Genomic DNA, 22,358 nt, shown 5'->3' on the forward strand with positions numbered 1-22,358 from the left:
ACCAGTAGTAGGTAGGAAAGCCTACCTGCCAAGGCTACAGCCACTGCCAGCAGATTATTAATGCATCTGACTGCATTCTTTAATGTTTCTTAAGAAGCAACTATGTTAACTGAAAAGGTGTGATGTGTCACCATCCCTTCTATTCTCTCCTCTTCATCTTCTTTCCTATATTAAAACCTCAGCTACCAAAGAAAACAATCATGTTTCACCTCATCTTTTCCCAGCTTTTCTGAAGTTCAGTTCCTGCTTGATAGCAATATATACAGTCTAAGTACTATCTGTGACAAGCTGTTTGACAACCCTAAGTTGCACATCTATTTTCCTCCCAGTGCTTTGGAGTTGGTAGGGCTTAGATGGGAAATGGAGGCCAATTAAAATAAACACAGACAATATCAATGAATTCTTCAGAAACACACAAGACAAGCAAAAGGAAACACTACTGGCTCTTGCCCACAATTAGGGTTCAGCACATCTCGCACATCGAACGCCCTGGCTGAGATCCAGAAAGACACTTAAGCACATGTCTTATTTTAAGCATGTGAGCAGTGCCATTGATTTTTCACTTATGCCAGTAAGAATATTCAATGCGCTTAAAGTTAAGCACATTGTTAAGTGCCTTCCTGGATCGAGGCCAGGCTATTTAGCCCTTGTAAGAGTTAGACTACAGAATATTCACCATTATTTTAACTTCTCAAGACTTTCTTTGAGATAAAGTTTTATGGCGTATGGAAATACTTCATTCATTGAGTATCACGCAAGCAAGGACTGTTTGAAGGCACCTTCAGGGAACGAGTACTCTCCTTTCCACATCTTTTGAAGTAGTAACTGGAAGCATAATCAAAACGTGCAGGCAGATACACCGAGGAAGGGAATTAGTTCTGAAAAGGAATTCAGTGCTCTATATTAGCTGTCTTGGAAAACAAAATTTGCCCCATAGTTTGAAGCTGAAATTTCAATTTTCAGTGAAAACTAACCAAGTAATCAGCTAATATCTTATTTCGATACCAATTCCTGTACAGCAACTTTGAAGAACATACTAATTGTTGGCTGAAATTAATTACCACAATAAGCTTGCATTCAATTCCATTTTTCCTTCTTCCTTTCACATCAAGTCAAATAAAAAAAAACTGAAGGAAAGACCTGTTAGTGCTTCATCAAGGTGATCTTACCACATCAGAGCACTTTGCAGAGATCAAAGGCACAACAAACACCACTGCTTTTTGCTACAAAGCAGCAAACACCATTTACTTTGCAATAAACAAGCCAACTGCATAAATACCTGCTTGCACGATAAAATCCAAGTTCACTTTTTGATTCTGGGAACATTCAAACCCGGTAGGGAAAGTATGAAACTGATTGTGGTATATGAACAAAAAGCCAATTTAAAGCTGTGCTATCTCTCTGAAACCTCAGGTTGACTCAGCTGTATCACTCACCACTCCTCCCCAGTGCAACTCCTCTGGTTTCTCACCAGCAAGGCCACACGTGATGGTGACCAACATCCACAGCACCACTTCAGAAACGTGGCGGTGAACTTCCACAGACAATCACTGGGGCCTCTGCAAAAAGTAACTAAGAACGCGATGCTGACAGACACTTTCAGGTAGATTCTGGTTTAGAAGGCTTTGATATGACTGAAATACTCTCTTCTCTATAAGGAGAGATATTTTACATACCTCAACGCTGAGGTTTGGAGAAGTGCTGTAATTATTTCACACAGAGGGCAGAGGAGGTGGACAGAAAGGCCATAGAGGAGCATTGAGGCTGCAAGGCATGCCAGCCTGTTCAGGGCAGGACCAGCCAGGGCAGTCAATTCCTAGAACATCTCTAGAAGGAGGAAGGCTTCACCATCTCTTTCAGTAATCTGTTCCAGCGTTTGATCTCCTTCACAGTAAAAAAATTTCTTTCCCCTTCCTGTCCCTCTTGCACTGGGGAAACAGACTGGACTGGTTTAATTAGTTCCCATTTTGTATTTGATGTAGGTTAAATGAGAGTGCTATGTTAATGGGGACATGAACTAACTCTACTTCTAAACAGGTATCTGCTGGCTTTTATCACTTTTGAAGAAGGAAAAACAGACTCCCTTCACTTTCACTTGAGATAACAGCAACAAGAAAGCTGCATTCGAGATCTAGGATTATAGCCAGTTTATTACTGGAAGTAAATATTGGACGTGTGTAGTGTTAGTTTTTGCTGCCACAACTAGAGAAATTATTCTTGAATTTATACCTTAGATAGAACGCTGCTTAGCTAAAGTGAAAGCATATTCCAAGAAGTGTGAAAAAACAAACTTACCATGACTTCAAATCTACATTACTTATACTGAGGAGTTTGTTTTCATAGAAGTACATTTAGTGGCAGTATAAAGTTTCTCAAGAAATGTTTTTAGAGATAATGAATGCCTGATGTCCAAAAGAGTGTCGCATGAAGTTTCATCACCAACTTGTGTAAACTAACCTCAAATTTAACCAAATGCAACTGTGATCAATACTGGGTCAATCTGAAAATATCTGTGTTTTTGTTTTTAAGGCAGCAAAACCAGCTGCAAGAACGAGGAAATGCTGGAATCCTCAAACTGAATGGAGTTCCACTGAAAGGACTGGAACAGTTACAGTGACAGGGAAAAGCCAGAAGAATGGAATGTTTTGATAGCGCTGCCACATTTAGCAAGAAGAGAGTCAAGTGCAAGAGAAAGAAGGAGCTAATCAGAGCAGTTTGTTATTTATGTGTGTTATTTTATTTCCTCCTTTTAAAGATGGCAACCTTTACCTCTAGAGAGCCTGCAGCACGGAATGTTCCTCCACACAGCTTTTAATCGCTGCACGGTGTCGGGTACCATGGGCTTGTATTGAATGTTCCTGGGCATGTTTGTAAAGCAAAAACTAGCCAAAATAAATAACCAAACAAAACAACCTCAAAGTGTAATAATAATAATCAGATCTCCCGTCAATCTCTGAAAAACACTCATCACCCTGCAGCTCTAGTAATGCAACCGCTTTCGGTCCCGATGACTTAAAGGACTCCTGCAGCAGCGGACAGAAAGCTTGCAGAGCACACAGTCACACATCTCCCTAGCCTGTGAAAACCTGAATTCCTACAACAATTTTATCTTTGTTCTGCAGCAGCATGCAGCCACCTGTAGTACTTAGTGGAGAGGCGGAATGCAGTCTGGTCACCCAATCTGACAACACGAGCTATGATATATCAGAGAGGCACAGACCCTTCTTAGAGTTCTGCAGATATTCTGCTGGATGTGCTGCGTGTTTGTACATAAAAGTAAGCGTGCATAAACATGCATGAGTAAATGCTGCCTATCACCAGTATCTGTCGTGCATCACAATAGCAGGAGGATACAGAATAAAAAGTCATTTGGATGAATCCCTTTTTGTTGTCATCATCATTTCTTGGCAGTATCACTTATCACGAGTTGCAGTGGAAAAACTCGCCTCTGGTTTCCTCTCCAAAAAATGAATTGTGGGAAGAAAAGGTGTCAGCGTGGGGAGAAAAGAGTGATATTCCTCAAACAATAACCCCTACCATGGCAGCCTTGCTAACTCCTCCTCCATTGTCAGAAAATTTCTGCAGAAGAATCCCATGCTGCTGGAACAGAAAAATTGCAAAGCTTCAGGTATGACACAGACTGGTAGTGCAGGGATTAAAGAGCAAAATAAGAAGACCTTTGACATCCAAATACTAAAATCTTATAACGTGACAAATCCGTAGACACTGAAGAGGTTTAAATCATAACAATATGAAGTTAAAGAGAAGGACAACAACTAAAACCCAACAGAATACAAAATCTAGGACTTCACTGCCTCACAGAACATCCTGTAATTTTGTCTTCTCAGGCAGAAAATCACAGGGCCACAGCAAGGCAGTGGATATACGAGGACTGAGAACCCCAAAACAAAGATGAAGTTGAGGTGATTGATTTCATTATTTTATCCCCAAATCCTTAAATAATAGTAATTTTTTAAAAAGCATATTAAAAGCACTACTGGTAAAGGACTATGGCAGTGTTGTACTTTAGGCACGTTTCTCTTTCCACCTCTGAAAGGGTGTCTGGTATTTGACGTAACTGGGAGGAAGAATTTTCTCCCCTGGCTAAGTCAATTACCTCTGCTGTATTTGTACAGTCTGTCAGAGCTGAATCTGCTATCTTTTTGGGTCTGACACAAACTTCTACACCTACTTGACAGATCAAACGGGTTTTAAAGAAATTACTGTGCTTTGAAGGGGAGTTCCTGCCTGCATTAATTCAAAAAGCTGCAAGACAAGAGGTGAGCGATTACTAAATTAGTCAGATACATTCGCCTAAAATACTGAAATACAGTACATCTTTGTACTTGAGCTCATTTTAACTTATTAATGCAATTTGCCATTTCATTATGAAGATCCTTTAGCCTTCGAGCATTATCATAAACGTATGTGAAGTCTACTAAAGTAATTTGAAGTAATTTCCCCACTTTGTGCTCTTGGAGTGCTTAATTTCTCATATCATTGAGATACAAAACCTCATTACTGAGGAGAAAATAAAGAAACTGTCTGGCTTACAGCTTTAACACAGTCACAAACAGGTGTACTTATACTTATATACGCAAATACGCACACTGGATGTTACAACCAAGTTTGTTTGTTTTTAAGACTACACAAAAACATTAGTGCCTTATGCAACATCATACAACACAATGTCATTAAATTACAGATCATGCCAAACTTTGGCACTATTAGACCAGCTGACAGATCACATCACGTTCTGTTGTCACTGCAATTCTTGCTCAGACTTAGTTTCCGTTAGCCCCAGTTTAATGTCTGTGTTTGTCACATATCAATGGATAGACCTCCTAATTAATCCACCTCTGTGGATCCCCACGTCTCAGCTCTGAAGCCACAGAGCAGAGCAGAAGGAAAATGGTCACTAGGATTTATTCTGCAGTAAGAAGTGGTATTCTGTCCACCAAAACCACTCTGGCACTTTGATGAGAAAAAGGGTTGAATACAATCACTTTACTAGCAGAAGGAAGGTAGTCATTTCCAGCAGGTTGGTCAAGCCAGCATAGTCCATCACATCTGACAGCTTGCTAACATGATTTAAGGAAAGAGAGGCACAGGACCATACTGGTTTCTCCCATCAGCAGGACAAGCTAAGGAGGTTTTCAAAGGCTTAAGTAACAGTTTGGCGCACAAATCCACTATAGGCTAATGTGAAGTTGGCTCTCAATCCCATTAGTGATGAAGAATTTCTCATACTACATCACTTCTGCTAGCTGGAGCCATGGAGAAGGAAAACATAAAGCAAAAGCAGAGCTGGCTCTTCCAGACCACCTCTGGTATTCCAACACACTCTGGCCATGCCTGTGCTCCAAGCTGCTCTGGAAGCTGTCTCAAACACAGCCCCCACACTTTACCACGACTGCAGTTCTAGACAATTTCTCTGTAACTCTTCAGAGGGATTAAATCTGTTTCTATGCAAATTCCTCACTTAAAAAAATAACAATAACCGCTCTATGGTGTTTTCCTCAAGGAAAAAAAAAAGATATACTAAGATTTCAATAGAAATGCTGTGAGTCATCTTCCTGACAACGTAATCTTTTCACATTGGAGTTATTGTCCTTTAACTCCACCAGAGTAAAAAGCTCCATTTAACGCACCGCTCTGAATATGTTCCACACTGACCTACGTGTTTGTTTAGCCAACACAGCTCTCCAATTTCTTGCCCCCAAGATCTAACGCACCTCTCAGTGACTCACCTCAACAAAAAGGAAAGATCAAGCTCACCTTTAGGTTTCTAACAAAAACACGTCGGCTTTTCTTTAAAGTACCACATTCAAAATTATTTCGTAGGTGCTACACCAAAATAGATTTAAGCACAGCTTACACCAATAGATCACAAAAAATAAGTGTGAATGGGGATTCATCCTCTGATGAGGTATTTTCCCTGCAGGGATCTTGTTTTATCTCAGTGATACTCAACAGCTTTCATCTACTATTTGAAAGAAAATACAAAATTCACCGCTTGTAAAATGTGCAGCTGTCACAAAATCTGAGGGCGCTGAGAAAATAGATGAATTTTTCAGACTAGTCCATAGCACTTCCTAACACTGGCTTCTTCCAACCAAAGACACATTAATAGCAAAGGTCATGCAGCTAGGAGTAACACAGGGCACACAAGACACAGCTGCACGTAAACGAATTAATACTGGAAACAACAGAGATGACAGTGGCCAACTTACAAAACCTGAGCTCCAGTTATCCTAGGAGGTGGGTACATATACATAGTGCCAAGCATTGGAATGTAAAGAGAGAGATTTACATAAGGTCTGAAGCCAAAATCTGAAAGTATTTGGTGCTCAGTTAGCTTTGAAGATGTTGGCCTACCAGATTTAACAAAAGCTACACAGGAATCTGTGACAGGAACGGATCTGATCCCTCTCCCAGCATGGCCATCTACCTCTGCCTTTGCTGCTCCACAAGCACTTCCCAAACAGCACACTCAGCCCATGCACCAACACATCCCTTTATACTAACACCACGTCTCCAACACCTTTCATACTCTGGTCTCTTTACCCTTAGCTAGTATGTTTTTCAAATCAAGCCAAAGCCTCAAGTTCATTAAAACCAGCAAGACAGACTCCTCATTCAATTAGCTGCCCCAGAAAATGTAACCTTTGTCTATTCAGTGCTCAAACTGTTCTTCTGTATGAAGTTCTACAGTAAGCGTTAGCTTCTCTCTTCTGGGGCAAGACACCTATCTTAATCTGTGGCTGCTAAAACACTTAATGCATTGACATGCCTACAGAAACACCTAATAATGCAACAGCAGTAATGGCAATATTATTTTGGATATGTAAAATGATATACACGCATACATACATGCACCTACACACATTTCTATATATGAAGTAATACCAGCAGGAATTACAGCTTTTCTCTGTGCACAGAGCACGCTTCCAAGGCAGTTATTCTTGATGCCCTGAGGTCAACTCTCTTCTTGTGGGAAATCAACAGTGTCATTGCTGTTTTGTCAGCACTTTGCCAGGAAGTGGAGGCATTTGGGGAGCTCTCCTTGTCCCTCTGCTCCCCCTACCATGTGGTAGCTGCTCCACTGGTAGCATCCAAACCTTTGGCCAGAGGAAAAGCAAAACTTCTGGTAACAACTCATTAATAGAAAAGGCAATCAGTGAATTTAGATGTGCACTGTAAGAAAGTAGAAATGAAATAAGGTGATGGGAATTCAGGAGTACATGTTTATTTAGATTTTCCTGTCACTCCAAATTACTATTTTTCCTATTACTCCAAAAAGTTTCCTAAATTTAGCATGTCTTCTGAACCATTTTTGTTTAGCGTGTTGGGTTTGGGGTTGGCTTTTTTTTTTTTTGCTTTGTTCTGCTGTGGTTTTTTAAACATCAAAAGTATTTCAGAACCTCTCCTTTATTTATATTTCTTGCTTTACATATTGTTTTTGCTTTCTTAAGGAAATTGGCAGCAAAAAAAGCTCTTCTAAAACCAAGTCACAAACATTTAGCAGTGTTGCCATTTCAAACACCAGACTCAGCTGAAACTGCTGTGTGGCAAGGCTGTGCTGTTTCAGCTGCTGGAGCCCTCAGAAAGGGCAAAAAATGCTGAATAAAAACAAAATATAAGTCATGAATCAACAAAATTCTGGGGTTTGTTGCAACTAACCATCCTTCAAAGCCAAGTGCAAATACAGTATGCACTACTCTTTGAAAATACCAGTAGCCTGTGTTACCACCTCCACTCAGTCATTCCAGCTTATGTGGTTTCCTCTAGTGTAATTAGCACTCCCTGTGCCTAACACTGATATTCTAGAGCAAGTTTTGCAATTTTGCAGATAATGAGCCAAAACACCAGTGGGAAAGTCAAAGGACAGCCCATAAGGAGCCTAGGCATACAACTACCCTAGATTTTAGTGAAGATTCGACCTTGGTAACTTTCTCAAGCTTACAAAGAGCAACACAGTGGTGGAATCAGCTCTCCTGAGGCTTGGTGCAGAGCCTCTGGTGTCACTGCCACTCCCAAGCAGGGCTGCTGGGCACATTCTGATATCTGAAACAAACTGCAGTGCTCCATCACCATTTCCACTGACACAAGAGGTGCACAACTGCGTGAGGAAAGCATGAAACAGTACCTAAATCTCCGCAAATTGAGCTTCACTCACAAATTACTTTTCTAAGGGCATAAAAATAATATTAAAAGATACTGATTTTCTTAAGAGGGGCAGATTCTGATCTAAAAGTCTCAGCCTCCAAAACCTGCTACCACAGTACAGGTGGGCAGCTGATCTCAGCAGGTAGCTCCAGTCGTTTTTTTAACATTTCTGCCTTGAAATGTGGGACGGTCAACCAGCAGCAACAGCTCCCAGGAAAACCCCACTCCTAGTAACCTGGCCAAACTCTTACCCCAATAAACAGACATGCTGTAAAGGAGTCATTTTGACGACTGCTTTACTCAAAAGTTGAAAGATCAAGGCGGCTGCTACAGGACTCCTCTAGGCAGAGTACCCTCTCATTCACAGTAGAGCTGAAAGCAAACTCTTGTATTTCATTTGCACCTTCTCCACAACACTTAGTGAGTTTGCATCTCTTCTGTTAGGGAAAAAAAAAAAAAAAAGGCAGAATGCACCTAGAACATGGAATAAGAACAAATAACAGCACAGTTTTCTTTCCTTGTTTCAGATTGTTCACAGACTCGGTATCTGTAGGGCTTTCCATTCCAAAATTAACTGTGCACTGGAGGGCCTGGAACAGCACAGCCGTTCCGCTTCCAAGTTTTGAGATGGCCTCAGAGTGCAGCTCTGCTCTCTCATTTTTGGAATAATTTTTGACAATTAACAGAATCGATGACCACAGAGCAATGAAGTCTGCTCAATCGATCAAGGCCTAAATGTGAAAAGAGGAGGAGGAGAGAGGGAAGCTTCTAATGACAGGAAGGGGAGAAGAAGCGTAGATTTATTTTGGCCTTATTCATGAGCATTTCCTCATGACTTCTGGAAGACTATCAGGAAATAAAGATAGCAGCCAGCAGTCACCTCTGAATCTTTTTTTAAGGGAGAACTAAAATGCAGTGGTAGCAAAAAGGGGAAATGCAAATACTTTATTCAAGACAGATGCTACCCCAGCGTGCAAAGCTGGCATAAAACCAACGTATAGAGGCTCTCTGGGAAATTCTCAGTAAATACTAAAAACATGAATATGCTAAAATCCACATTTTTTCCAAAGCTGATAGAAAAATTGTAACGTAGACTGACACTCCCAATAATAAAGAGATAAGATTCCCAAGAGTGGATAAACTATCTCTTATCTTGAATCCCAATCAATGTCAATAGACAGCAGAAAAAAGTCACTTCCAGAGCCAGGACCACAGCACCTCTTCTGCCCTTCCAGAAAGGCTCACCTGTCATGTTGAAATGGGAAAGCAGAGGTGCCTGGAGTCATGCCTAAGGGGCTAAAGCTACCAATACCCAAGACATAGGACTGTCTCTTTACACCATTTCTCACCAAATGGCTTACATGGCAGGGCTTCTGAGTCCATCTGGCCTAACTCCTGCTCCAGCAGCACCACTCAGAGCAGGGTACACAGATCCATTGTCTGGGCAGCTTTAGAATCAGATCCCCACGAAGGACTCCTCCTGACTCCTCAGCACAGGTACCTGCCTTGCTATCAGCCAACATCTCTCCCTCCTATGAGCATTTCCCAGTCCCCTACTCAGAAGGGACACCCTGCCCCTCTGGAGAAGTCCAGAGAGGCTTTGGATGCCCTGTCCCTGGAGGTGATCAAGGCCAGGTTGGATGGGGCCCTGAGCAGCCTGGTCTAGTAATTAGATCTAGAGGTTGGCAGCCTTGCTTGTAGCAGGGGGGTTGGAGCTTCATGATCCTTGAGGTCCTTTCCAACTGGGGCCATTCTATGATTTCATGAATGGAAAGTTACTGCCCCTTCTTCCTAGCACATCCTTAGCACATCTCTCTGCAACACAGCTCCAGAGCTACCTTGCCAGTAGCTGCACTTGGGAGGCTGAAGAGGTATCAGCAGGCAAAGAGCAAGGGATTAGCCATCTATCCCTGCCTATCTGACACCATAATGTGCTGCCAATAGCCACAGCCATGCTGTGATTTAAGACTGAAGCTATTCAGGACTGTCACCAACAGCAGCCTGACCTGGCTGCCCTTTAGGTAGCTGACAAATCCCAGTTAGCTGTCCTATGCCTCTCAAATAGCTGCATATTGTCAGCAACTAACTGCAAGGGTAGAGAGAAGGGAAGACAGACTACTTGAAAGCCAACAGAAGGCAGTCCTTGTGCTGTGTGCTACGCACAAGACTAAGAGCCAGACAACAACCACCACCTGGTACCTGGAAGGCATTTAAAGCATAGGGAACGTGCTCACCTGGCTTAGAGGAAACACTGCTGTTCCATCAGGACTCTGAATTCCCAGTAAAAAAGCTGCACTGACAAATCTGTACAGATGGGTCACTACAAAGAATGTCTAAAATGGGCTTTTTTGTAACAGAAATATTTAAGATACAGAACAACACAATCCCTTCCAATGCAAAAGTAACCAAGCATGTAGCGTGCACATTATGTCAGCTTCAATAATAAATCTAACCTGCTGATATTTTCAACACCATACTTGGTTCTCACACAGTTTTGAATTACTCCAATGCTATTTCTAAACAAATTCTTTCAGTAAAGAGAATATCAATATATCAAAACTATTTAAAACAAGCGAGGTTCCTCTTCTGTAAAGCAATCATTCAAAGTACTGAAAAAGTTTCCAAGGCACCCTCCATGTCCAAATGACAAATATCAGCTGAATTTAAAACAAACAAACTGAAAAACCCAAATGAGCAGAGTTTTACTCGAGGAAAAACATTAAATATTTTCAAGAAGAGGAACTGAAAAACTCATTCTTAAAGAAAAAACAAGTATGCACACCTGCTGTTCTATCAATCTAAGCAGGAAACAATTTCACTGCTGCATCATAAGTAGAAGAAAAGTGCTTATTAAAACATTAATCACAGTCCATTATATTCTGACTCCATGCCAGAAGTTCCCATTACATCACTGAAATATCTATTAACCAAAACCTGATTCTGACAAGTTACAGAAGTGTAGTGTTTAGGATTTAGTAATGTAAAAGTCAGTTTTAAAAGAACAGTTACACAATTGATTTTGCAGTGGCAAGCACGTATAATTAATTGTTTTTTGTGACATTTATTACTGCAATGGAGTTGATTTAACTGGTGTTTCTACTGTAAAATTATTCAAAAATTATTTCAAACTTCATCTACTTTTATTAAACACATTTATTGTGAAAGTATTAAATACCTGGGACTGGCTAAACAATTTTAAAATGTGCTGGATACACCGGTACATGTAAAACTGTATTGTCCCGTGTAAATATGGGCCTTGTTTAGAACTGCGTCTCACAGGAAATTATGCCAAATGAAAACCATCTCCCCTTCTCCTCTCTCACTGGAAAGGATTTATGTTTTTACATTTAATACCAGTTAGGTTAAGAAATGAAAATACGGTGGTGTTACCTTCATGCCTGAGCAATAGCTCATCTGTGAAGGATGATTATGTTCAAACCGCTGTTTCATTATTAGAAACATGGCCTAACTTGAATGCCTCAGTTTTGAAGGATGAGAAGTGAACAACTCAGCTCCTTCTGGAAGCCTGACACTGCACGGTTTGTTTACCTAGAACAGATCTCAACTTACTATGACCAACGCTTCAAAAAACAAGATGATGAAAATCAGCTCCTAAATGTGTATATATAAACTCCAGCCAACCAACTTAATTGCAGGTACTTTCCTCAACCCACTGTAAGCAGCCCCACACACACACAAAGCCGCAGAGCACGACCCTAACCCTAGAGAGAAGAAGAAAAGGCTCGTTTTCAAAAATGCTGAGTTAACAAGCACTTCTGTAGCTGTATGTTAAGTACCACCAGTCCTCAGAAGATTGCTGTATGCTCAGGGCTCAAGGCAAACTCTCCCTGGCCGTGTTATGGATTCTACTGGTTAAGGCAAATCACTGCAACCACTCCATGAGCCGACTTCAGCATCGCCAGTGAGATTTCTGGGTAACACAGCACACGAGTGGGTGTGAGGTGACCGAGTAACATTTCATTCATGGAACACAGAGGCTGATTTGATCAGATCCTGTGATTTGGAATAAAAGCAGTAGGTGTTTATAAGTAACTAATACTTTGAGTTCCCACTGATTATACCCCATGCTGCAAACACTGGCATTTAAGGGGTTCTGAATTCAAAGCACCTCATGTTCTCAGTGTCTACAATGAATCAAGGGTCAAAGCTAAGAACAGCTGTGAATTTTTTGGTTGGCTGCTGGTTTTTCAAAGCTTTGGGTTCCTCTTCTGCCCCTTGCCCCAACATACAAGTCTCCAGACACAAAATACTTCTGAGCTAATGATCTTTTACCTGTCCTTGGACAGCTTCCAATTCCAAAAATCCAAAGAGCTTCAGTTTTCCTCTCCTCTCTTTTTAAGAAGTGCCATATGAACCACGACTCACGCAGCCTGACTTCCAACAGTTTGCTCCCATGGGAGCTTGCAAGCTCTGACTGAAGCTGTTCATCAGCAAACAGGACATATATGGGGTGTCTCATTCCCACACAACTTCCTACATGTCCAGTACGTTCTAAACTCACCATGCAGCATTTTTGTCATCAGATGCACTTTTAGGGTCGCCCCCAGGATCCAACACTTCTTCATGCAGCAGCCTGGGGCCTTGAAATTTCTGCTGTTGCGCTGACTGAAATCAGTGAACAGATGCAAAAACTGCTGCAATGGAGATACAAACTAAGACTCTCCAGTTTGTAAGACCTGCATTTAATTTTTCTTCAAAAGAAACCAGAAAAAAATGAAGAATATCGGGTGTGAAATCAGATATATGCACAGAATCAACTTAATGAGTGAGATTACTGACTCTGGCTAGTGGTATACTCCTCTGGGAAGAGACTCCTCAATCCAACTTCTTTGCACCCTTCAGATAAACTTTAAACTTTGTTGACACCTCTTGTCAAGAATAATGCTGGAACAAAGCTATCTGTAGTGAGGGTAAAGAAGAATCATGAGCAACAGCTTGAAACGCTGCTTGAATCTTAAAGCATCTCCCTTGTGTTTCTCTCTGCCATTTCAGGAAACTTGTAATTAATCATTTTTTTTAGCCATTTGACACTTGAGCAAATATTTTTGTTTGGAGTACTGTGTTACAACTATCTTCGTTAGCATCAGAGTCAAGAAAATACATTATTTCTGGCATTATTTTCCTCTTTTGGGGGTCTGTTTTTCTGCCTCTCTTACTCTTAGTAATTTTCATTATATACTACCCATCCTTGTTGAAACAGCAGCATTGAAGGGTCTAGGAAAACTCACTCTCTGCTTTTCAGACATCCTTCTTGCATTTTTACTACTCAGTGGATTTTTATAAATACCTTAGAGGGCAAATTCAAAACAGGATGCTCCTCACCTTTGTGCTTCAACTGCATCTGAGACTAAATAATTAATTTAGAAGATTAGTCTATTCAAACAGGCCACTCAGAAAGCCATAGCATGTTTGCTGAGGATCCTCCAGAACAACTCCTTGCCGTGACATCCCTCTGTCAGAGTGCAAAGCAAGAGTGATTCTCAGATGCTGATCAAGCAGGGTGGTTCTTCCCTCATTCTTCAGCATGCTATCGAGCCTTGCCCTCCCATACTCTCCATCCATCATCCAAATGACTTTGCTCTTCTTGCTCCTTTATCACTAAGGCATTCCTTTTGCAGTTCATCACTGGTCCTCAAGAAACTGTGGTTCTGTCCTGGAAAGAGCTACAAAAGCTGAGGGCATTGAGGCTCTCCTGTTGCAGGAAAGATCACCACGTCTTGCCTACAGAAAACATATTATTTTTCTTGTGGTAACTTGCAGTCCTCAATTCATCTGGCTTAGGAGTCAGAGGAAGTACTCAAAAAAGCAACACAATGGAGTGCAGGAGAAACAAGGAAGGAGAAACAAAGTGTAGATAAGCACTGGGCACAAAAAATACTGACCTCAAACCTACAACAGTTTCAGAGATGCAATGAAAAAATTAAAAATAACTTCCACAAAAAATATATTTTTCTAAGCAGATGGAGAACAAGTAAGGAGTGAAGTCTGTGGACATGAAGTCACCAGAGAACCACACATAGAAAGTGATAACAATGTAGGGGTGAAGGGAAGGATGAAAGCAGCAAAGGCTTTCATATAAGAGCTAGTACAGATCACAGACCATGTAAGAGAGTGGTAATAAAAGTGCTTTGATTTGGTGAAGCACAAAAGAGTGCATAAAACAGTGCATTTGGCCCACACAGCTGCAGGATGCCTCCTGTCACATCGCAATCCATCATCAGACGGCTTTGCCTGACGGTGTTTCAGCTGCCTACTTAGCACTACTGCCTCTACACCTGCAGAGAGGGTTCAGGGTTTGCCTCCTACCAATTAGCAGCAGTAAAAGCAATGCTACCATCCTGATTTTTGAAGCAATTTTAAATATATACTAGGTTACCGTAGTACAGTTTGCCAGACAGTTAGCTCTTCATTCCATATGTTAAGGCTCTGATTTATTTTTTTTTTTATATTACATGTATTTTAATAAACAGCACGGTTTAGTGTTCTGCAAGCCCACACTACAAAAAGACTATTCTGGAATAAATGGTATAATTACATTTCCTACAGCGACCTTGTAATCTCTCGAGTATTTATTCTAGACTAAACAGCCTTACTCAGCTGCCCTGTGTCTGATTGTCGATGAAAGAAGCTTGTTTGACAACTGCTTCGAGCAGAAACATATTTTTTCCATGATTGCATGAAAAAAAGTAAAAAAACATTACCAGACCAGTATTCTGAGCACAGAGACTCGTGTTAGATCGATGAGTTAATATTGAAGCCACACGCCAACAAAAACAATTACCATGGACATTCTGCTGTCATGGCCAGCTTTTGAGGTTATTTAGTGGTACATACACAACTACGGCCAACTTTAAATGTGAGAAACAACACGGTGTATGTATGCTTCCTTCTTTGTTTCTTTATATATTTTCCATATTCTCTGCTTTTATAACCCTCCCGAGACATTTTACAGTTACAGAGCCCACACTATACCCACAGGTGGGCGGGCAGGAAGTACAAACTCTGTTTCATAAGCAGTCCACTTCTAATATATTCAATAGCTAATGACCTTGACAGAAGAGCTCCATGCAAAACACCATATACTACAGGGTGTCGTTTGAAATGTTCATAGACATTTTTGCCAGAAAGCTGATTTCTTAAACAGTATTTCAGACTTACCATAGGCTGTGCTCCTTTCCTCAATTTCCATTTGGGTGGAGAAAAATTGGTGCTAATCTACCTCCCGTATATTGAATATGCATCGTTACAGGACCTTACTGCAAAAATCTGCAGTATGCTAAGCCAATGTAAGGTAGCTTCCACATCAAACCAAATAGATAGTGTACACAAAGGTCCATGGTCTCGTATAACAAACAATTTACTTTTAAAGGCTGTGTGTAAAAGGAATGGTGTCAGTAAAACCATAATCACTTTTTACCTGCCAATTCTCATTCATTAAGTGTCTGACTCAAAGTACCTCAAAGCCAACAGAAACCTTTCTGTTGACTTCAGAAAACAGAGCACGAGGCCCTGCATCAAGAGGCACCGGGAAACTCAGACCACGAGCTTTGAGAGCCAGGAGAGCTCCTGTAAGAACAAGTGCAGTGCTCTCAGTGCCCCCAAAGCAAGACAAGCTCCTCTCTTTCAATTCTGACTACTGAGCTTAATGAGAAACTGTCCTGTACCAAGAAGCAGAATGAACTCAGTGTTCAAAATCAATGGGTCAAGACTGATCAAATAAGCCCTTCGTTTCTGGCTTTTCAAGAAACATCTGCATACTCCAATCACAAAGCAAGCAGATGTGAAAATTCACGTGTTACAACTGTTAACACTCAGTGGTCCTGTCACCCATTCAAAATCAATTCCCAGTTATTTTCCTGTCTTGAATGCAGTGCAGAAACTGACCAGCTTGAGAACAGTTTGGAGAGCATCCTCACTATTGCCTCATTTAAAAAAAAATACACCATTGTGATTGACAGCAAAGAAGCTAAACTAGTCATCTCCAGATTAAGTGCCAGAACTCTACATGTGTTTCAAATTACACTGCAACACTGTACAACAAAGAAATATGCAGAAATTTTCCACTTGGAATGAAGGCTAAAAATTAAATGCTAACAAAGTTGTAACAGATATGAAATCCAGCCTACTCATCTTCACTCAAGACTTAAAATGACCGAGATGCTGCACACTAAGGAAAAAAGGAATGGATCAATCCAGTTGCCCATTATAAAAAGCACAGTGGGCTAAAACATATTCATTCTACGTACAAAATTCCCCCAAACTCTGACTTTCCTTCAGAACTTACCCTCAATTCTTAAAATGGCATTTTGATTCACTTTAACTTCTAAATTAACTACTAAGGTATGTTAATAGCTTCACCAGTGTTTGCCACTGACCTTTGTTTTTGCATCACACACCATTTTATTTTAAGCAGAGCAGGCTTGGTTTCTTTACAAGATCTGCACAAAAATTCCCTGTTAAGGCTGAGGATTTTGAAGTTGAGTGCTAACAGGAATCATAATTAATCATATCTGTAAATTGCCTCTATATTGTGAGCCTCGTGTCAATAGGACTGTGCTGTGCTAGAGTAAGAGCTACTTTGGATTACAAGAGACTGGTTTTAAACTCTGAGACACCGAATTCTTTATCCAAAATGTTGATTGCAGAAGCAGGTTTTTAACGTACAGTTATTTTGCATGTAGCTCGTGCATGGCACTCCCACAGCTGTAACTACTTGGTGAGACTGCTGTGCTGCAGCTCCTGCTAACCCCATGGACCATCCAGAGAATGAATTCACATTTTTCAGGACCTTAAACAAACCATCATTTTTATCCTTGCATTATTATTATTCTTCAGAATCAAAACTACACAACCAGCATATTTAAATCAACAAAGCTCTTCACATGTGAAAGGGAGCCAACTTCCATCCCCCTCTTCTTTCACTCTTTCACTACTTGGCATGACAGATTGTTTTATTTTTCATTTCTTCTGCTTTGCAGTAAGAAAAATTCTATCTATTCCAGATCTCTAACCGCACAGACAAATTCGGTGTGCTCAGCTAAAACATTAGCAAAAAAGAAAAAAGAAAAAGGAAAAATAAAGAAGACAGATCCTTTTGCCTCCTCTTAGGATACCCAGAGGTAAAGCAATGGCAGCAAGTGCCCTAGCATTTGGGCACTCTTGCTCTGTCAGCCACACATCCTCCATTCCCAGATTGATCGCCTTGGATGACTTAGGCAGTTCAACAGATTTGGACCACAAGATGATATTCCCCACTTCAGACAAATGACACCAACCCAGACGGTTCTCAAAAACAAATGATGTGGCCCATGATTGCACTGCTCCTAGCATGGCATCCCAAGTTAACTTCCAAAAACAAAATCGAAAGAAGCCCATTTGGAACAGGAAGAAATGGAGAAATGTTGGCTCCCAAATATGATATTGAAAAAGAAACACTGAATGAGCATACTTTCAAAGGAAACAAAACTGATCTCTGAAACTACACTAGGTAAAGAAGGAGGAACAACAGTAAAATCTCAGAAGGGTGAGATGACAGTGGCCAATGTGGTATTTTCTTTAAACAAGAAAATTCAGAATTGCCAAAAGGTACACAAAACTCATTTTGGCACTGGAACGTCGCACAGAGAGCAAATCTCAAGGCAGGTGCCAGTTGTGTCAGTATCTCAGCACCTGATACCAAGCTGCCCTTTGCTGATGGCTCCTTCAAGCCTCTGGTTGCCTGAAGGTGCACTGTGCCAAAGGCTCGCTGGATGGACCCAGACTGGAGCAGTGGGTCTGAAAAATTAACAAGTTTCCCAAAGAACTGGGAAGCCTAGAACTGGAAACCGTTCTCCAGATGCAATGCTATGATTGTGTGGCTTCACCAGGGCAGAGTAGTAGAGGAAGGGAACCTCCCTTGACCTGCTGGCTATGCTCTTTTTAATGCACCCCAGGCTACCACTGGCCTTCTTGGTCACAGGGGCACACTGTGGGCTTATGGCCAACCTGCTCACCACCAGGGCACCAAGGTCCTCCAAAACAAGTCAGCCCCTAACGTGCCTGTAGGCATTCCTCCGCAACTGTAGGGCCCTACACCTGTCTTTGTCAACCTTAATGGCCCTGCATGTGGCAGGGGGTTGGAGATTCAGGACCCTTGAGGTCCCTTCCAACCCTGGCCATTCTGTGATTCTGTGAACTTCACGGGCAAGTCTCCTCTGCTTATTCCTTCCAACTCAGGATACTCACATGAAGTGTTCTCTGCCACCGAGATCAAATCATCTCCATCTGGCCACAGCACGTTCAGAGGGATTCATGGAAACATCACAGGACTTCCTTGCAGCAGCCCCACCACTAAGGAGTCAAGGGCATCTCTATCTGAGGAAGTTTCTTTCACTTCCTCTGCCTAAAGGCTAAATGCTGTCTACAAGTTAGTGTAAAATCTATTGCTCCTAGAAAGTCGTGTCTTTCAGGATTCTTGCTTATATTTTGTTCTTTCAAAAAAGTCTTCTTTTATGAAAAAATGATTTGGAAGGTGGACAGGACACAAAATCCTATACTTACTACCAATCCTTTGTAAAAGATCTTTGTAAAGAAAAAAAATGTTTCTTCATTATTGTCAAACCACCAATAAAACAGCAAAAAAATATGCATCATATGGATGTTAATGCTTTCCTACAGTAAATAAAATTAAAGAAATTTACAGTCTTAAGAGCAATTATAAACAGATTTCTAAAAGCCATTTGGAACATAATTTTGTTATTTGCAAAACAAGTAAAGTCCAAACAGAAGAGCAGAGGGATGATGCAGAATCAAGGTTATTGGACTGTACAAAGTTGGTGGGGATTATGGGATTTTCTGTTAGTCTAAGGAGCAAATAACGAGTCAACTTAAAACACCATATTTTTTTTTAGTTAGGAAAGGTCCCTAGCAAGTGTCCTGAATGATCTCTTAAGGATTCACTCTTTTTCCAGTTTTGCTAGAAATCTCCCTGCCAGCTGCTTCCTTCATTACAGCAGCTTACTAAGAAAGAAAAAGCAACACTTATTCTGACAACTGAAGTCAGTCTTGCAGAATGTAAAAGGTTAAGATCGGAATATTTAAAACACTCATTCTGCTGGGTGTTCTGAAGATAAATTAAAACAAAGTCATTAATTATGTTAACAGAAGTGAACTCAAAGCCTCCAGATTGGCAGCATCTTTGCAATAATTTCAGCTCCAGAAACTCAGATGACAACAGCCTGCACATTTGAGGGAACTATTTAGCAGCAGAAAATGGCCAAACTTTAATCTGCAAAATTGTTAACAGGAACAACAAATGTTGCTGCACTTTATGAATAACAACAGCACAAACTGAGCAAACACTCACAAATTTGGAAGGACTGTGCAAAATTGCTTTCTTTCTCACAGAAAGATGATGAAAATGGGCCAAAGATGAAGGAGTAAAAACTGTAAATACTTTTAAACTGAACCTGAGTTTATATGAGTCCAATTTTAGAGGAAAATAGCAATCTTTAGCAGGGATGGATAACATCATGCCCAGCAATTCTGCCTCGCTGAGGCAGCTGCAAACAGCTGCCTGAAGAAAAAAAAACAAACAACAAAAACCTGGGATCAAAGCACACCAGTTAAGCATTCACCATCAACAGGAAATGCACATGAGTTCGTATAAACACAGAAATAAAAATACATAAATGAACAGCCTTGCATGGTTTAAGGTATTTCAGACACCCAAAGGTACAGGGTTAGACATTTCGAAGGGATGCTCCCAAGTGCTCCTGCTGGACCTGGATGCCAGCAATCACCTGACAGGGCACGAGCACAGAGACAGAGCTCATGGTACAAGTAAGTTTTTTTCCCCCTCAACATTCCCATTTGTGATAAGGCTTGGGGCTGAGAGGGCCCCAAGGCTCCCATCACCATGGAGGTCCCTCACAGCTGTGCTCCATCCAAACAGGTGGTGAAGGTTGAATCTGGCTCTGCCCAAGTTTAAACTGCTAATTAATATTTGGTCTCGGAAGCTTGGGAACAGATAATAAATATTACAGGCACCATAAGGATAGAAACAAAAAAAACGGAGACAACCTCAACTCCAGACAGCCTTGAATTTTCTACATCACCATTACTTTGCAGATTTGTTTTAAAAAGTCAATCTATATCATTTTCTGGGTGAGATGAAATTCTGTCTGTGCCACTGAACTAGTCAGAATTCCTGTTTGGATTTCAATGCTCTCTGAATCTGCATACTGAAGTGTCTCAGCTTTATTCAGTCCTTTCTGGCTTCAGTTTTCCCATAAGCATGAAGGTAAATAACTAATTTTTATTTTCTAAATGCTTTCTTGCCTTGCTGAGCTCATATTCACTCTGCCTCATCATTTTCCAGCAGCTCTAAGTGCTTGTGACCTTGGAAGTCAGAACAACCAGTTTGGGGATGCTCCCTGTCTTCGCAGTGACACATTTTCAGGTGGTATTTCAGCTACAAACACTTCTTCAGAGGGCAGACACGTCACTTTTGGCCTTCCCAGCCTCCATTACCCAGGCACAGCATGCTCCCAAACTCACTTCCAAACATGGCTGCACACCACAGCGCTGCCAAGCTGCTGGACCAGCCCTGCTTTATACTTTTTGACATAGTTAAGCTCTGTGCTTCATTTCTCACAAACGCAGCTTGACTGTAGACAGCAGTCGACAAGTAAATCTACCCCTTTTCCATGGCAAAAGGCCCAACTTTAATATTTTTACTGGCTTACAGCTGGGTAAATTAAGCCCCAGAATTTTATTTATTTCTTTTTTAATACCGTGCAACTGAAAATGAACAGCTACTTCACTGCGACTGCCAAGGACAACCTTAAAAACACTAATGCAATCCAGTCCAGCTCTCAATAGATCTATAAAGGCTTGAAGACCAAAAATTTTAGCTTATCCACCCAAACAAAATGTTGGTTGGTTGGGCAGGAAGTCTAATATTTCATTAAGATCCTTTACATACATACATATATATATATATATATTATATATATTTAAAAATACCTACATGCTGGGAAAGTAAAGATAGTAGCCATCTCAACTTTAATGCTGTGAAATGGGAATGAAAATCTGCAGTGTTACTTACCCAAGTCTTCCCAAACTTTCAAGATCTGGAACTGGTGGTCCATATGTCTCCACTTGCAGAGGCTGGTACTCATACAAAGTTTCCTCCAGCTTCTGAATAGGAGCTAACGAAATATGCTGACCCTGATTAAAAAAATAAACAAATAAATAAAAGCAGAGATAAATAAATGTCTATAAAGTGGGTCAAAGTCTTGTTTACACTTATTAAATGCATTGCAAGAACAAGCATACAGCATTAAGCTGGTCTGGACAAAGACCATCCCCAGTAAAGACAGACTGTCTACCACGTCACTGATTTCTTCAAGATTTAAACTTTTTATTGTGATCTACAGTTTGGAACTCATGTTTCACTATTTGTAGCTATTTGGATAAGATAGGAAGGAAAGGATAAAGTTTTACTGCAGGCAAACTTACTGTTAGAGAGAGCAGCTGCCTCCAGTGTCACTAGTAAAATTACCAGTAGGTAAAAAAAAATTGCATTTTTCAGAAGTAAAATCAAACAAATGGCTCTGAGCAAGCCTATTAGATTCTGTAATCAATGAGTTCTTGAAAGCCTTAATTAGAAAGGGAAGCCTCTTTCATTTCTCTCCGCAGACTTTGTAAGCTACAATATATAATGGCTCTCCAGATAAGACTTTTATGGTACAATACAATTAATTCATTCAGCAAATTCCCATTTGTTTCATAACTAAAAATACAGAAACACACAAGCATAAAATTTTAATTCCACATGGTACTTTTGCAAGCCCTTCAGACCACTGAGAAACTGCTAGACTTTCCTTCCCCTGCTCTCCAAGCCCCTATCACTCCAAGCTCTCACAAAACAGGAGACTTGTGGCTGCAAAGGAGGGGTCAGGAGGATATGAGATAGAGCCAAAGTTAACAGATGTTGCTGCGTGACATTCTACACTGATTTGTTGATCTTTCACACAGTTTCAATTTTCTACTGTATTCTATGGTGCTCACAAAAATTAGCAGCGGCAGCAAAAAGACAGAGCACTGTGAACTCCCCCAAAATAGCCCGGCTTCCCCTACAGAAACTGACCTTCACATCTGCAAAATGCAGGAATTTAGGAAAGTAG

General features: G+C 40.8%; 1 protein-coding gene across 2 annotated transcripts in view; it reads right to left on the minus strand.

Annotated features, from left to right (window-relative positions):
* The window catches only part of MNAT1 (MNAT1 component of CDK activating kinase), a 115,223-nt gene that overhangs the window by 14,343 nt on the left and 78,522 nt on the right, over positions 1–22,358 (minus strand). The window contains exons 7-8 of one of the 2 annotated variants that reach the window (XM_042813732.1): positions 21,278–21,399; positions 8,476–8,606 (exon numbers count right to left, since the gene is read on the minus strand). In XM_042813732.1, the coding sequence (XP_042669666.1) occupies positions 8,531–8,606; positions 21,278–21,399 (198 nt within the window). In that variant the 3' untranslated portion in view covers positions 8,476–8,530. Of the gene's footprint in view, positions 1–8,475; positions 8,607–21,277; positions 21,400–22,358 lie in introns of those variants that run through there. The other variant, XM_042813730.1, reaches the window with a different exon arrangement.

This window comes from Centrocercus urophasianus, unplaced genomic scaffold (assembly GCF_019232065.1).
Source record: "Centrocercus urophasianus isolate 14NV4802_14NV808 unplaced genomic scaffold, USGS_Curo_1.0 seq_14, whole genome shotgun sequence".
In the NCBI taxonomy this organism is placed as follows: Eukaryota; Metazoa; Chordata; class Aves; order Galliformes; family Phasianidae; genus Centrocercus; species Centrocercus urophasianus.